The 14,727-nt window shown below is 41.7% G+C and overlaps 2 protein-coding genes across 2 annotated transcripts; one reads left to right on the top strand and one right to left on the bottom strand.

Moving 5' to 3' along the window:
- The first annotated feature begins 4,934 nt into the window (after nucleotides 1-4,934).
- Nucleotides 4,935-8,460, top strand: adoa (2-aminoethanethiol (cysteamine) dioxygenase a). The gene is given in 3 exon segments (XM_033326802.1): nucleotides 4,935-5,302; nucleotides 6,793-6,862; nucleotides 6,865-8,460. Coding segments are annotated over 3 exon segments (792 nt in total). The 5' UTR covers nucleotides 4,935-4,966; the 3' UTR covers nucleotides 7,251-8,460.
- Nucleotides 8,461-11,810: 3,350 nt separating this feature from the next.
- Nucleotides 11,811-14,157, bottom strand: LOC113155921 (early growth response protein 2b-like). The gene is made up of 2 exons (XM_026350666.1): nucleotides 13,961-14,157; nucleotides 11,811-13,694 (listed from the first exon to the last, which is right to left on the bottom strand). The coding sequence occupies exons 1-2, from the start codon at nucleotides 14,130-14,132 to the stop codon at nucleotides 12,523-12,525; spliced, it is 1,344 nt and encodes a 447-aa protein (XP_026206451.1). The 5' UTR covers nucleotides 14,133-14,157; the 3' UTR covers nucleotides 11,811-12,522.
- Nucleotides 14,158-14,727: the final 570 nt, after the last annotated feature.

Genomic DNA, 14,727 nt, shown 5'->3' with positions numbered 1-14,727 from the left:
CGAAATAATGACAACTCTGATATCAGAGAACAGGCTGCGTATTGACTGAACACAAAGCCTACGTTGACTCGTTGCACTAAGTGATCCATAAGCAGCTGTTATCATTGTCTCATTGTCTCAATATGCTGATTCCAGAGGAATGTGTGCGTGTGTGTGTGTGTGTGTGTGAATGTATTTCTGTGTGTTTGTGCAAATGCATATCCAGTCACACTCACATACTTGATGAATGAATGAATGCGTGCATATGAACCTGTGCTTCAACCTGTGTGCACATCTGTATTTGCACACTTACACATGTCTACATGTGTTTGTGTACTGCCATGCAAATAGAAGACTAGCTGAAAACCACTTCATTCCATTCAGAGATGTTCGCCTGTGGCTGGGAGGACAGTATGATTGAAGCTTGCTTGACTTCTTTGCAATGTCAGTCATGCGCATTTTAAACAGCCAGGGAATAATGTCGGCTTTATGTCCAAGGACCAGCAGCACATGCAAATAAGATCTCAGACAAACAGGGGTCTTCACAACTTTGTCCTCAGTGATCGCATAATTCAAACAATATTGTTGCTTGCAACTTAAACCCAGGATGGTGAGCTGCCCTCTGAGGAGATGCTGGCCTGTATATTACCTTCCTTAATGCCCATGGGGAAATTCCTGTGGGCAGGAAGCTACATTTGAAGCACAAAGAGTTTGGGTTCAGAGTCACATTGAACATCACACACTGGATGAGGTCAGCTGCCACAGTTAACTTAAACCTTTGTACTTTAAGCTAACTTCTGCATTAGCAGGTTGCTAATATGATGACGTTGTTCAGTTTTTCATCTTAAAACGCAGAAATATTCAACTGTTCTCAAAAGTAATTATTAAATGTTCAACTCAGAAACTTTCTGAGAACCATTTAGCCTTTCCCACAGGTTAGAGAGCTACCTTAGAGCCACATCTGTACACATCTCCGCTCTCACAGTGATGCTAACGCCAAGCACAATAGCAAAGAATACACTGAATGTAAAATGCTAATGTTGGCATTGTTAGCTTTAGCCTTTAGCTAGCCAACTGGCATCAATTACACTGGTTTCAATTTAGAGCAAACCTTTAGTTGATCTTGTTAGTGCTGTACTTCACATTATCTCAAAATCAACAATTATTTAGGGATCAAAAACGGACAAATAAGTTGGTCCAAAGACTACCTGTCTGTCTGTGATTTCAAATGGAATTAAATGAGTGGACCACATGCCTTATCTAATAAGAAATGTCTCTAAGCAACCCAGACCCATCTTCAGAGCCATGACACCGTGCCTGTGTTAACAACACAGAAGTGTGTGTTTTGCGTACGCGTGTATGTGTGTGTGAACTCGTAATGAACTGGCCTCATTATTTCTCAAGAGGATATTGTTTTCTTTGTGTGTCCCTCACTCGTCATGCAGAATGTATAATGCTTAATGCAACACACACACACACACACACAAGTGCACTGAGAGGATCACAAAAAATAAGAGTGCACACATATAAGGAGCTAATCCAACCTAAACCCACACACAACTGTGTCAACTGTTTAATTGCATTGCATGTACCCACACACACACACACACACACACACACACGCACGCACGCTATCACACTCAGGGTGTGTTTGTTGCGTGGGTGATTCAGCTCTGTGTGTTTTAGAGTGTTTGTAATGTTGGTGACTCAGCCTGTGTTTTGTTTTTCAGGTATCATACGCACTTCTTTCTGCTCCAGAAGCCAGTGTCAGGCTAAAGACACTAGTCTGATGGGTCAGCTTTCTTTTCAAAAGATGTCTCAGTAGTCACCATATCAAATCCACATCACACTAAATCTGAACATTGGTTCAAGATAGTCTTTTCCAGAAATGTCAAAATTAAAGGTAAGAAAGTTAAGAACAAAGCAACACAACCTCTCTTGTAATGTTGACCACTTGCACTCAAAGTAGGGACTTTTATCATTTATTGTAGCACACTGATAAAGAAAAAGCATATTGCTTTTGCTGTATACTGCACATAGATGTGCAGTATACAGTACGATACTTGGGCCAGACAAGGAGGTAGCACAATGAATACATAATCCTTTAATAATTAATTATCAATATTAGTATTACTGTTGTTGTTGCAGATCCATTGTTACTTCACACACACAAAGTTCTCAATAACTGTTTGAATAAAAGACCAAAATGATGTAAGCAGTGGACATGACCTCATTAAATGGAAGTAAGAACTGTGATGTTCCTGGCATTTTTGACATACTACTGAAAATGTGTCATCACATATGAAACACATGCAGTTTATTATTACCCTTGTGTTGTACGTCATGTGATGCGTTATTTTGCTGGATTTGTAGAAAACTTGCCCTATGTCCTATTCCTCATTCTGTTTAATATTAATAATGGCTTACCACTAATTCCTTAAAAAAGGAATTAGAGGTAAATATGAGTCATCAACATTTCCTTTAAAACCCAAACACCAAAAGTTGGGACCTTGTTTAAAATCCACATAACAACAGAATCTAGAAATGTACAAATCTCATGAAGCAATATTTTATTTACAAAAAAACTTATTCTTTTTATTTATTGTTCTTTTGGTATGACTATTGTAAAAACAATGATATGTTTATGTAAGTTCTTGCAAAGTTAAGGGGGATATATAACAAGTATATGTAAACATAACCTAAACCTATGCTGACCGATCTAGAAAACTGGTCATCCTGAACCCAATTCTAGGTTGATTACTGTTCCAAATAAAAAAGGAGTACAGTAGGATTTCCCTTCTGGCTCATACCTTTGTTTTACTCAATAACAAATAAATGTGTCCACTGTAAGCAGACAAGGCTTTACCCTTAACAAACTAGAAGACCTATGAACACAAAAGCTAAGTTGTAACAATTTATCACTTTTCCTTATAGATAGCACTCCATCAACTGTATTACTTATGATCAGGACTTCACCGTTTTGAAGTCTTGTGAAGGAGATGAATACAGAAACGGTGTTAAAAGAGCTGAAAGCTGTCCACACAGACGCTCAAGACAAACTGCTGCACATACAGTCCCACCTATTCTTTTAAAGAACACTAGTTGTCTCTTTATTATTAATTAGGGTCCTTATAGAAAACTATGAAGATTTAATGTACTTTCTATAACAAAGCCTGCTCTGTTCAGTCCATGATAATGATATTCTGTATGACCCTCTCACTGCTACTCTAAATGACAATCAATTCATCATTCATTTATCATTTGCTCTTTGCAACTGCAATTGTTTCTGTTCCCAGGCCACAAAATGATGGAGTATCCCTAGTAGTATTATTTTTCTAAAGACCTTTAAGTGTTTTTTTTTATTATTATTTATAGATCTTTTTTTAATGCATTTATTTAGTTTATTTGTCACATTTATTTAATGTACATATTTACAACCTCAATGCCAAAAAACTTTATTCTGAAATAGTTTGACTGAATAGGGGTTGTAGTGAGATTCTGTATTTAATGGACTGCGCTATCTGTGTGAGACATCTCAGCAGCCAAAAATAAATCCTGATTTTGATTTTAGAAATGGTTTGCACAACAGGAAGGTGAGAATAGATGAGGCAGCAAGATGAGGGGATGCTGGGCCTCCAGAAACGGCCGTGATCACACTCTCACACCCATCTCCATCTTTTACAAAAGCTCTTACTGTATCTTCTCCCTCATACTCACCTGTTACCAATGGAATGCATTTTAACCTTAAACTGAGTAACAGACTCACCTGAGTATTGTGTAACACTTTCTCAATACTTCTGAAGAGCAGTGGTGGATCTGCAGGGGGTAAGGTGGTGTCTGACTGTACTATTCCCCCCAGCAGCACCTTAGTGCTTATTTAGACCCCTTTTAGAGTCTCTGAATTGTCAATTTTCTTCTGCTGCTGTCGTACAGTCGTAACAAAGACACAAAGTAAGAAAAAGTATTACCTCTTACTGTTTTTCTGAGACTTGGGGCGACCTCACAGCTCCTAGGAGTACAAAGTACAATGCACAATAATTTGTAAATTTGATTTAAATCAAATGCATCACTTATTGCAATTCCAGAGCTAAATTAAGAGTTTTGGTAATTGTTAGCTTTGTGCAGTTTTTTTTTTTTTCTCTTTGTGAGAGTATTTTTATATTTTTGAGTAAGGATTTCCCCTCTACATCAGCATCATGTCTCTGGTATGAGGAAAGGACATAAACAGTCAAATATCCCCACATATACATAGACACCTGTTGAGTTTGGGTGGAAGTCTAGTTAAGCATGGTAAACTGTGACTGGCTGGGTTTAAAGATTAGGGTTAAGGTCAAGGTTAAGATTGGGGGAAACACCGTGACACAACAAACACAGGAGCCCCACTCTCCTTCTTCTCCGTAACCCGTCTCACAGTCTGCGGGGAGTTCAATGCTCTGCCAGGCCTTTCCCTCTGCAACTTCTATTACGTCCCCACGACTTCTGGGAAATGTAGTCTCACTGAAATGCGGACCACTTTATTTTTTTAATAGTTTTTAATTGTCTCGGTATATTCACTGATCTTACATAATCACACAAATATCTGTGTGAAATACGACCCAGCTATTCTTTGCTTCACGGCTAACGCTCGCGTTAATGACATTATTTGTCATCTCCGGTGAAACTCCATATCCCTTCTGCCTTTGCTTTTGGCGCGCATGCTCCCTGGGCGCAGACAGGGAGACGATAGGGTGGAAAATGACTGGAGGGAGGCTCCAATCCCGGAGTGAAACTGGACATTATCACCATGAACTGTGCTGCGTTGTTTGAAAAGTGCTATTTTTGTCCGGTCTGAACGTCGACCGATCATCTCCGGAGGAACTCTGCTGACGCTGGAGGGTCTGCGAGACGTTTGAACGCGCACGTATTTGCTTCGGATCAGTGCCAGGAACACACCGATAACCCGTTAGTTTTTTTTATTTATTTGTTTTCTTTTATTTCCGCAGCCAGAATGCCGCGGGACAACAAAACTGTTCTCATCCAGAAAATAGCAAAGCAGGCCTGTGTCACGTTCAGAGGCCTTCACAATTCCGCCAAAGCTGGTAAGAAACCAGTGGCGGACAAGCAGAGTGAACTCATCTCTTTAGTGACCGCGGTTAGAGCGGCAGACCTGAAAATTACTCCGCGGAAAAGTAAAGCCAGCTCCGGGGCAGCGGGGCTCCGCAACCCCCCGGTCACCTACATGCACATCTGCGAGACGGACGTGTTTAGTATGGGAGTGTTCCTGCTGAGAACCGGCGCCTCCATACCGCTGCACGACCACCCGGGCATGAACGGGATGCTGAAGGTCTCTCACACCTCATGTCTAATATGCTCTGGACTGTTGTTGTTTTTCAACTAGCTGTAAACACACATGACAACTCATGTAACGTTAAGTCTACGGGTCGGCACACAAAGGTTTCCGTTAAACTAAGTTTCCTTCCTACATTTCCTTCGTATGTTGGTTTAAAGTCCATGCAGGACGTCAGGTATATAAGGATGGAGGTTTTATATGACAGAGACCATGGAATGAGTTGGGACAACTAATGTCTCTTGTCACTGTAACAACCACACTACACACATGTTGTATGTTTACATCTCCAAGGGCCCAATGCATGCAGGGGCCCCTGTGTGCACACAGAGGACAAGCCACATACTAATAATGCACCCACACTAAAGGTGGCACAAACACATTACCCTGAAGTCCTTCAAAAGCCATAGCTTCACTACATGCCATAGCTAAAATGTAGTTTGAGAACATGCAAGAGCAGATCAGCAGGTTAGGAATGATTCATTTATTTAGAGCTGAATTTGCCAGTCTTTGAGGACCCCTGCCCTACCCATGGCTTGCTACCTGGATCAGGTGCGTCCAGTCAGTCAAAATCTGGAAACGGGAAAACAAGCAGATCAAGCAGTGGCTATCAAGGGCCAGGATTGCCCGCCCCTGATTAAGTCTTATAAATACATATAGACAAGTTAAGTTTTTTAGTGCATAGCCCAAGTAAACCACACAACTAATATAAATTAACTATTTCTATATTTACACCATATATGTCATATATTCTAACTGCTCATCATCTTGTTGAGCACTGAGATTGATCTTAGGTAGAAACTTTGTTGAGGTTTTTCAATGAAGACCAAACAGGTTTCTGACCAGACAAACATTACACCAATGAGCCGAGTATTACAATGTATAAAAGCTTGAGGCCTAAAGAAAGTTACAAAAGCTAGGTTATGCTGAGACAGCCAATAAATCGTGCACCATAGAGTTTACAGTGGTTTTTAAATTCCTGTCTGTGAAACCAAATCGCAGAACTTGACTTCCTTCTTGAAGTTATTCCAGGTGTCTGGAGTAGAATGTTTTTTCTTATCTATGTACATTAGGAAAAGACAGCACTGCTCTGTCAGGTAAGCTTACAAAGTTGTGATGGGATTTACCTCACCACAACAACTACAAAAGATACGTGGACAAATGTATCCCAGACCCCTCAAAAGCTGGTTTTAGACTGTGACTATTTTGGTCACTGTCCATCTTGGTGGTCGTTTACACTGGTGCTGTCCACTTGTGATTCGTTCACCCCAAAATGCATTTTAAAATCAGATGGAAACAATATCATGTGGTTCTTAAGGTGCTCACTTTCTGTGATCACAGGTCAGTTCAGTCCAATCCTTGGGTAGTCTTCAGGGAAGATTTCAAATTTGCAGTTGATTTCAATTCTGGAAAGGTTCTGACATGTAAACCTGTGAAATGCAGTCTAGCAGGGGTTTGCATATGTAACTGTTGTGTCTCTTGTTCAGGTTCTCTATGGGAAGGTCAGGGTCCGCTGCTACGATAAACTAGAAGATAATGTGATGGACAAGGTTGCACCTCGTTTGATCCTCCACTGACCTCCCAGCAAACATCTTCCATTTGGCGGTCTGTGCTCCACTCAGTTGCTGTATACACAGAGACTAGTGGACCATGCCTTCTCACCCCTGTGAGGGACAACCTCCACCAGATCGAAGCAGTAGACGGGCCCGCTGCTTTCTTGGATATCCTGGCACCTCCGTACAATCCAGATGACGGACGGGACTGTCACTATTACCAAGTCCTGCAAAAAGTGGTGGACGGGGATACAACAGGTGGAAGGAAAAGCGAGGAGCAGCAGGGAGAAGAACAGGAGAAAGAAGATGAGACATGGCTGTTAGAAATTCCTCAGCCAGAGGACTTCTGGTGTGGTGGGGAGCCCTACCCAGGCCCTGCAGTATCTGTCTGAATCAAAACTCAGATAGGGACATGGTGTAGGATATCCTTCACCCATAGGAGGAAACATTTTGTCCTCTTCCACAGTAAGGCCACACATAATGGTTATTTATGGTAGATGACCTGGAACTCAAATGAATTAATTGCCTTGCTCAAGGATGCTCCGCCAGGAGAGAAACTTTTAGAAAGTGGATGGAATTATGACACCACATCCACAAGAGGAACCGCTGAACTGCCTCACACAAACCTTAAATAACACTTTTCCTGCCCATGTTACCGTGTACACATGAATGTCATCAACCGGTCATTCTGAGAATGGTAGGTGTTGTTAGGGTTGTTGTTTGTTCTGTGAAGTCCTTTTACTCATATCTCACTGTGACGTAGAGGACTTCCACCTTGTTCCTAATCCCAAAGCCTGTAACTCAAGTCATACCTGCCTTATTTGTGAATATCGAATGTATTCTTCTTGATAGTGCCATTAGTATTGTACACACTTACTTCCTCTTCCAAAGTGCACACACTACATTCTATTTACTTTTAAAGACAGACTGAACTCTTTAAACTCAGTCTATGAGTATTACATTTTTAAAAATGGAAGCTATTTGGAAACTTCTTCATTCTTCTCATGGTTTTAAGTCAACACCTTGTAGCTTGATAAACACTATATCATTCCTTTCTCTAGCTCATGTTACTGCAGCTTATGTCACGATGCTCTTATGGCCTCATATTATACTTGACGTGGGCCTATGTGCCACTTGGTTTCTGTTACTCTGATGTTGAATGTATGTGGAACAATAAAATACCGTAGATGACTCAAGGGACATCTAATTTCATGCATTTCATTTGTTTACAACAACAACAAAAAGTTTTTATTTCAACTACCTGACCAAACCAAACTCTACTAAGACCCAAACATGGTTTCTAAATTTCTGCCTGTCAGTTGGGGTATTTACCCTCTTAGACCCAGAAACATTTCTCTGACATTTTGTCTGTCCAGTTTTTATTTCATATTATTATTGACGTCTGAATTTGAAGATTAGGTTGATAAACCTACTTTCAACAAAACCCTGAAAACCCCAGAGAAACAACACATTCATCCTACAGAAGTGTCTACAAGAGTCTAAACATGTTTTGTTCTTATTGCACAAGTCTGTGTAAGCATTACAGTGAATGGAGTATCTGTTTATGTATCCCAGAGAATTAATAAACAGTGCATTTGAATTACAATGTAATATGATGCCAGAGGTCTCTAAACATTTCTCTGAATTTAGCCACACACATTTTGCAATACAAAAGACATCAATTATGATATTTAAATCTAAATGGCTGGTTTAAATAACTGGGTTAAACTGAACCTGACTAATTGCTTATGGACTGTGTATTGTAATGAAATGCTGAACAGAGACTGACAATGAAAAAAATATCCATGTTGTAAAACGGTTTCAAACAGACAAACAGCATAAACAAAAACTGTCTAAGTTGACTGAACATGAAATTAATGAAGCTACTCATTCCAAATAAAGCTTTTAGAAGAGGAGAAGGCCTCTGTTAGGTTCTAACCATTTTAACAATGAATAGATTAAACGTTATTTCAATTTTAACCATTTAATTTTAATTAAACCTTTTTAGGCACCCTTGGCTTCCAGATTTGCGGTCATCAAAGGTCTTTTAAGGTCGACAGTTGGAGCTTAATGTAAAAAAAGAGCAATAAAGGGAATGTTAATGTTATATTGTCACAGTTGTCCATCCAGCGTCCTCCGCTTATCTGGGGCCGGGTCGCGGGGGCAGCAGTCTAAGCAGGGATGCCCAGATTTCCCTCTCCCCAGACACCTCCTCCAGCTCTTCTGGGGGAATGCCGAGGCGTTGCCAGGCCAGCTGAGAGACACAGTCTCTAATCTGAGTAATAAGCTAACTATGATAGTGTGACCCTGGGTTGTTCATCGTCTTCTCCAGAATCAAAGCAGTAGTTTAATGTAATTTTCAACCTCTCTATCAGAAAGCTCCACACGGAGCTGTGTTTACTAAAATGTTACATTACCCTCAGGTCAGGAGTGAGGCCAGAGGGATGGTCAGGGGTGGCACATGCCCCACAAAAAACCCAGTGGAATTTTTCAACGCCAGTATCTGAAATTACTCAACTAATTAATAAAGGCAAGTGAAAGTAATAATATCAGTTTATTTGTAGTTGTTGCACAGGTCAGTCACCCATGTGGTTAATCTAAATCTTACATTATCTGACAGTTTATTTTGGGGATGCATATGCTTTAAAAAAGCAAAGACTTGTTTACTGCATGCAAGAAAGACACAAAAGTAAAATTTAAAGCCAGACTTTAATATGCATAGGATGACCTCCCTGTCAGGTGCAGAAATGAGTATGAGAGGGTTTCATCTATCGGGTGTGGGTTGAAAGTCAGTTTGACAGTTACATATGATCAACATTTATTGTCATTATTTCACAAAATAACGACAATGAACAAACACTAGTGTGCTCCCCTCCTTTGATCGTGTGCCCAGTAGGCACCCCATCTGAAAGAATCTAGACACACTCCTGCTTCAGATGGCTCAGACTCCCAATATGGAGAAACATCAACATTATCTTTATTACTGGAGCCACAAGCTGCGACCATTTAAAAAGAGCACACCACAACAAGCAATTGTACCGCCAATAAGCAAACTTTAAATTAGAACAACAATGTTCTATATGTCAACATCTTCGAAATACAAGAAGACAAAGAGAAAACATATGAGTGACATTAAAGTGTGTGGAAATGCATTATTTATGTATTTTTGTAACAGATATGACTTTGAAAAAAATCAATTAAAAACAATTCCAATATCAACAAACAGTGATTTCAGATGCACTTACATATAATTAGACTAGTTTCTTGTCATGTGTTCATTCATTCTCACAACACTGCTGCACTATGAGTCAGAAAGTAGCTAACCCAACACAGAGTCAGGTCCATGTATTTGGACGGTGACACCATTTTTTTCATAATTTTGGCTCTGTATACCACCTCTATGATTCTGACAGTCAACATATGTTAGTGTTAGTGTAAGTGTAGACTGTCAGCTTTAATTTAAAAATACTGAATGAATCCTGTATGAATTACAGTGATTTCTATTCACAGCTCAGAAAATATTTGGTCAAACATAGTCATAAATTATGACTTTCAATATAGTCAATACGTGGCCTGGGGTCCTCGGCCCACAGACTTTACCAGATGCCGGGTTTCTTACCTGGTGATGCTCTGCGATGCCTTTACTACAGCTGGCTTTACCTCTTCGTTGATCTTTTTCTTCTTCAGTTTTGCCTTCAGCAGGTGAATTACTGTACCTCTCTCCTGTGTGTTAGGCCCTGATCTAGATATTTCACATTTTATTTCACATTATCCTGTGAGCTTAAGTGATATTATTTATATCCATTAAAACATGAAATGGCAGGTCATTGTAATTACTTTGTGGGGGAGAGAGGATAAATTAACACTGGAATAACCCTTTAGGTCATTTCAGTGTAAATATATTAGTGAAATGTGATCATGCTGTAACATACTGTGCCATTCCCTGCCTACAACAGGGGGGATGTGTCTTCCATGTTGAGCTGATGCTCCATTTAATGAAGAACCCTTTGTTTTGTCCTTTATGCATTTGCTAGACCGCGGCAAAATATATTATTATAAGGTGATAAACCTTAAGGTGAATCACTATAAATTAGGCCACAAGTGAGAAATAGCCACATCCTGGTTTATTAATACAAAGACATTTAGTAAATGGAAAGACATTGTCACATGAAATCATACAGATTAGAATCTATCTTAGAACATCAGAACAGAGAAACACACATGAAAATGCACTTCTCTTCAGTAACGTTTGGCACAAACAACAGATTCATTTCTGATGTTTTCTGAGGATTTATACATTCCCACATGTAAAGAATTCAATTTACACTGAAGTCACACGAATGTCCACGCACTGCTTCTTTTATAGGCTGATTTTGTAGACAATGTACATACAGATACATTGTACAGGTATATACAAATAAACAGCCAAATAAATACAGGTAAACTAATCTATGAACATACTGTGTACAGGATGCCGTTTTTATTCCCAGCTGTGTGAAGAGCATGCACACTCTTCAGAGCACAGTCTCAATACTTTGGTTTATTTGTTGTTATTTGTGTTTATTTGGTCTTTTATATGTCAGAGGTTTCTCTTGTTTTTTGTTGTTTTGGTTACTTGGAATAGTTAATGATTTAGTCTAAAATATACTTGAGCTTAATGAACTTCGCGATGAGCTTATATACAAACTGTCCTGTTTATAACTTGATGTGACACCTAAATAAAAAAAAGGTGGGTGGATGAAAGCACTGAGTCAGAGATGCCACCAGTGACGCAACGTGGGATTTACCCAAATAAATTTCCAACATCAACAACTTCACAAGTAGTTTTAAATAAATTATAATAAAAATAATTTCATTCACCACCTCCAGCCCATGAACGCGGTTCCATGAACGCATCACACTTGCCACCGCGTTGTGCTTCAGTTGAAAGTAATAAATCCACCTGATACATGTTGATCATCGTCAGACATTTAATAAATCTCAGAACACACCACAAAAAAACAAAAAACAAAATGTCAAGTTGTATGAGTTTAACATATTTACACCGCAACATGTTTTTTTTACACGTGAACCACAACTGATTAACACACGAGACGAAATGTGTACAAAAATAGAAAGTCTTCAAACTTTACATATTAAAGGACAAATGTACATTGCATTAGAAGTGTCCTTGAATCAGTCAGTGTACAAAAAAGACACATAGCAAGGCACAAATTAAGTCATTAACAAAAACGTTAGAACGAACTCTTTGTCACTTTAATAACAAAGTTTTCTCTATTTAAAAATATTATTGCAGTTATTTCCCATTTCTATGAGCAGCCTCGCGCTCACTAAGTGTTGGCGATATTAAACAGCTCTCTTCATTACAACCGCCCTTGATTAAACCTATGAATGAAACGCTAGATTTGCTCTTCAGTAGACTGTCCAGGCAAAGTGCATTCGTGTCAGTCTCTCTGTCACTTCTGTAGCAGGAATGGTTGGATGCGCGTAATTACGCACGGCTGCACGGACAAAAGAAAGTCTTTTCTTGTTTGTTTGTTTTTTTTCATCGTGGTGTTTAGGTTTTTATCTTGTTGTTAACAACATTTTCTGAATTATTACTTGATGGTTCTTTTCTTTTTAGGGGTTAGTGTTCGTCACGCAGCCATGGTGACAACAAAGTTTCTATGAACAAATCCCGCTGCTCGCGCTGATCCCTCCTGACGGCCGCTCCAGCCCGGAGCTGGTGGACGAGGAGGATGACGATGAGGAGACAGTTGAGGACTTCCTCTCCTTTTGCCTCAGGTGGATTTTAGTGTGTCTCTTCCTCTCGTCGCTCCGGGCGAACTTCCGACCGCAGTAGTCGCAGGCGAACGGCTTCTCTCCCGTGTGCGTGCGGATGTGTGTGGTGAGGTGGTCACTGCGGCTGAAGTTACGCATGCAGATCCGGCACTGGAATGGCTTGTGCCCAGTGTGGATGCGGATGTGTCTGGTCAGTTCGTCAGAGCGGGAGAACCGCCGGTCGCAACCCTCCGCAGGACAGGGGTACGGCCGCTCGTGGATGGGCGTCTTGCTGGGTCTGTTCGGGTACTTTCTGGGCCGCAAGATCGGCCTCAGGGGCAGGTTCTGTGGGCTGTAGGCAGAGGTGAGCCTCGGCGGTCCTCCTTCGGAGCCGCCACTACCCGGGCCCCCCAGTGTAAAGTTCCTGATAGTGTTCAGTGGTGTCAGGGGTGGGGGCACGCGGAATGTGTCTAGAGGACAAGGGCCGAACGGTTTCCGATCTTGGATACCGGCCGTGTGCATGTCCCGCTGGCAAGGAGGTTGGAAGAAGCCCGGGTATTCGGGAATGATAGGGAATAGCCCTGGCGCGTCCGAGCCCCCGGGCTGCTTGGGCGAAGAGTAGGAGGGCGGCGGGTAAGAGGCGATGGGGCAGGTGGAAGTGGACAAAAACGCCGAGGGATCCTGGTACACCTCCCCGCAGCCAGAAGAGGAATAAGGAGGCGGGGGGGAATAGAGGTGATGGTGGTGGTCTATCTCAGCATGGTTCTGAGCCGCCATGGTGCAACTCAAATTTCCGCTGGAGAAGTGATTGGGAGATCCTGAAGAAGTCGGGGAGGAGGACGCTGAAGAGGAGGGAGGAGGAGGAGGCGGCGGCTGGGCCACGTTGAAGATGCCCGAGACGATGTTGATGACTCCCTCGGGGTTCCAGTTACCTGGATACTGGGAGTCGATGGAGAACTTTCCCATGTAGGTGAAGGTCTGGTTGCGGTGGGACGCGGGCTGAGAGAAGCCGCTGGAGTAGGAGGACAGGTCCAGAGAGCGCTTCTCTGCGCTCATGTCCGCGCTCATCAAGCCATCTGCAAGAGGAAAACAGGCATTAGAGAAATCATTAGTGAACCTATTAACACCAGAATCCAAAGTGGACTTGAAGTGAGAGGGAACTGGTGCGCAACCAGTCTCTTTGCCATTACGCACGAACTGCTTTTTACCATTATAGTCAAAACCAGATCTTATTCATTTTTCTGCAAACTGATTTGGAGTTATAGTTATTTTAATGTCGGTATATAGACAACTTTTCATCTATGACTAATCAGTATTTCTTCAGTCTTGTTAAGTATCTTACCTGCAGTCACATTAATCTGGTCGTAATGCGCTCCTAGGTCGCTGTTGGGGAATATAGCCACAGAGGTCGGCAAGCTGGTGGCGATGTCATCCATGGAGTAGACGCTCTCAGCTACGGGATGCACGAACCCCCCGAGATTCACTGGCACCTTCTCCAAAGTTTTGGCCGTCATCGCGGAGAAGAGGAGAGAAAGAAGGAAACAGCGGCTGCGTCGCCTCTCTCTTGTGCTTGTTCTCTTGTTTTCCTCAAAGCCTGTAATGAAGGTTGAAGGTGCGTAACCCAGCCGAGCGTGGGTCACCACTGCATGTCTCTGTCTGTCACCTGGTGGGATAGGATGAGCAGCGTGTGTGTGTGTTTGCGCTGCGCTTCACGCGCTCTGCTGATAAAAAGTTCACACCGCCTAAAGTAAGTCTCATTGAGGACGGCCGCCCTGGCACTACTATGTATATATGGGGAACCTTTTGAATGTGCCCGCTACGTCATTGCCCAAATATGGAGTAGGAGGGAGAGGCGCTGCCGGTGCTGATTGGCTGAGAGGCTCCGTGACGATTTCATAGGGGAATCGCTTGTCAGTGGAGAACCCGCTGCTCCAGGACACATACAAACGGACTATTTTCCACTCGATGCTAAAAGGGAGGAAACACACACCATAATAAAAAAACAAACAAACACACACACACCAAGCATAATGTAGCACATCGAGCATCCACATATGCACTCTATTAAAATGACTTCGCCACGTTATTCTTTGTTTTTTACCCGCAGCT

Source organism: Anabas testudineus, chromosome 19, assembly GCF_900324465.2.
Source record: "Anabas testudineus chromosome 19, fAnaTes1.2, whole genome shotgun sequence".
Classification (NCBI taxonomy): domain Eukaryota; kingdom Metazoa; phylum Chordata; class Actinopteri; order Anabantiformes; family Anabantidae; genus Anabas; species Anabas testudineus.
The sequence above is the reverse complement of the archived record's forward strand: the minus strand, read 5'-3'. Positions and strand labels throughout refer to the sequence as shown.

What these genes read in the sequence shown, in the direction of transcription:
- LOC113155921 (XM_026350666.1), bottom strand. Translation starts at nt 14,132, where the DNA reads ATGACGGCCAAAACTTTGGAGAAGGTGCCAGTGAATCTCGGGGGGTTC. An exon ending in CCAGATTAATGTGACTGCAG is followed by an intron (nt 13,695 to 13,960) that starts GTAAGATACTTA and finishes TTCCTCTTGCAG; the next exon opens with ATGGCTTGATGAGCGCGGAC.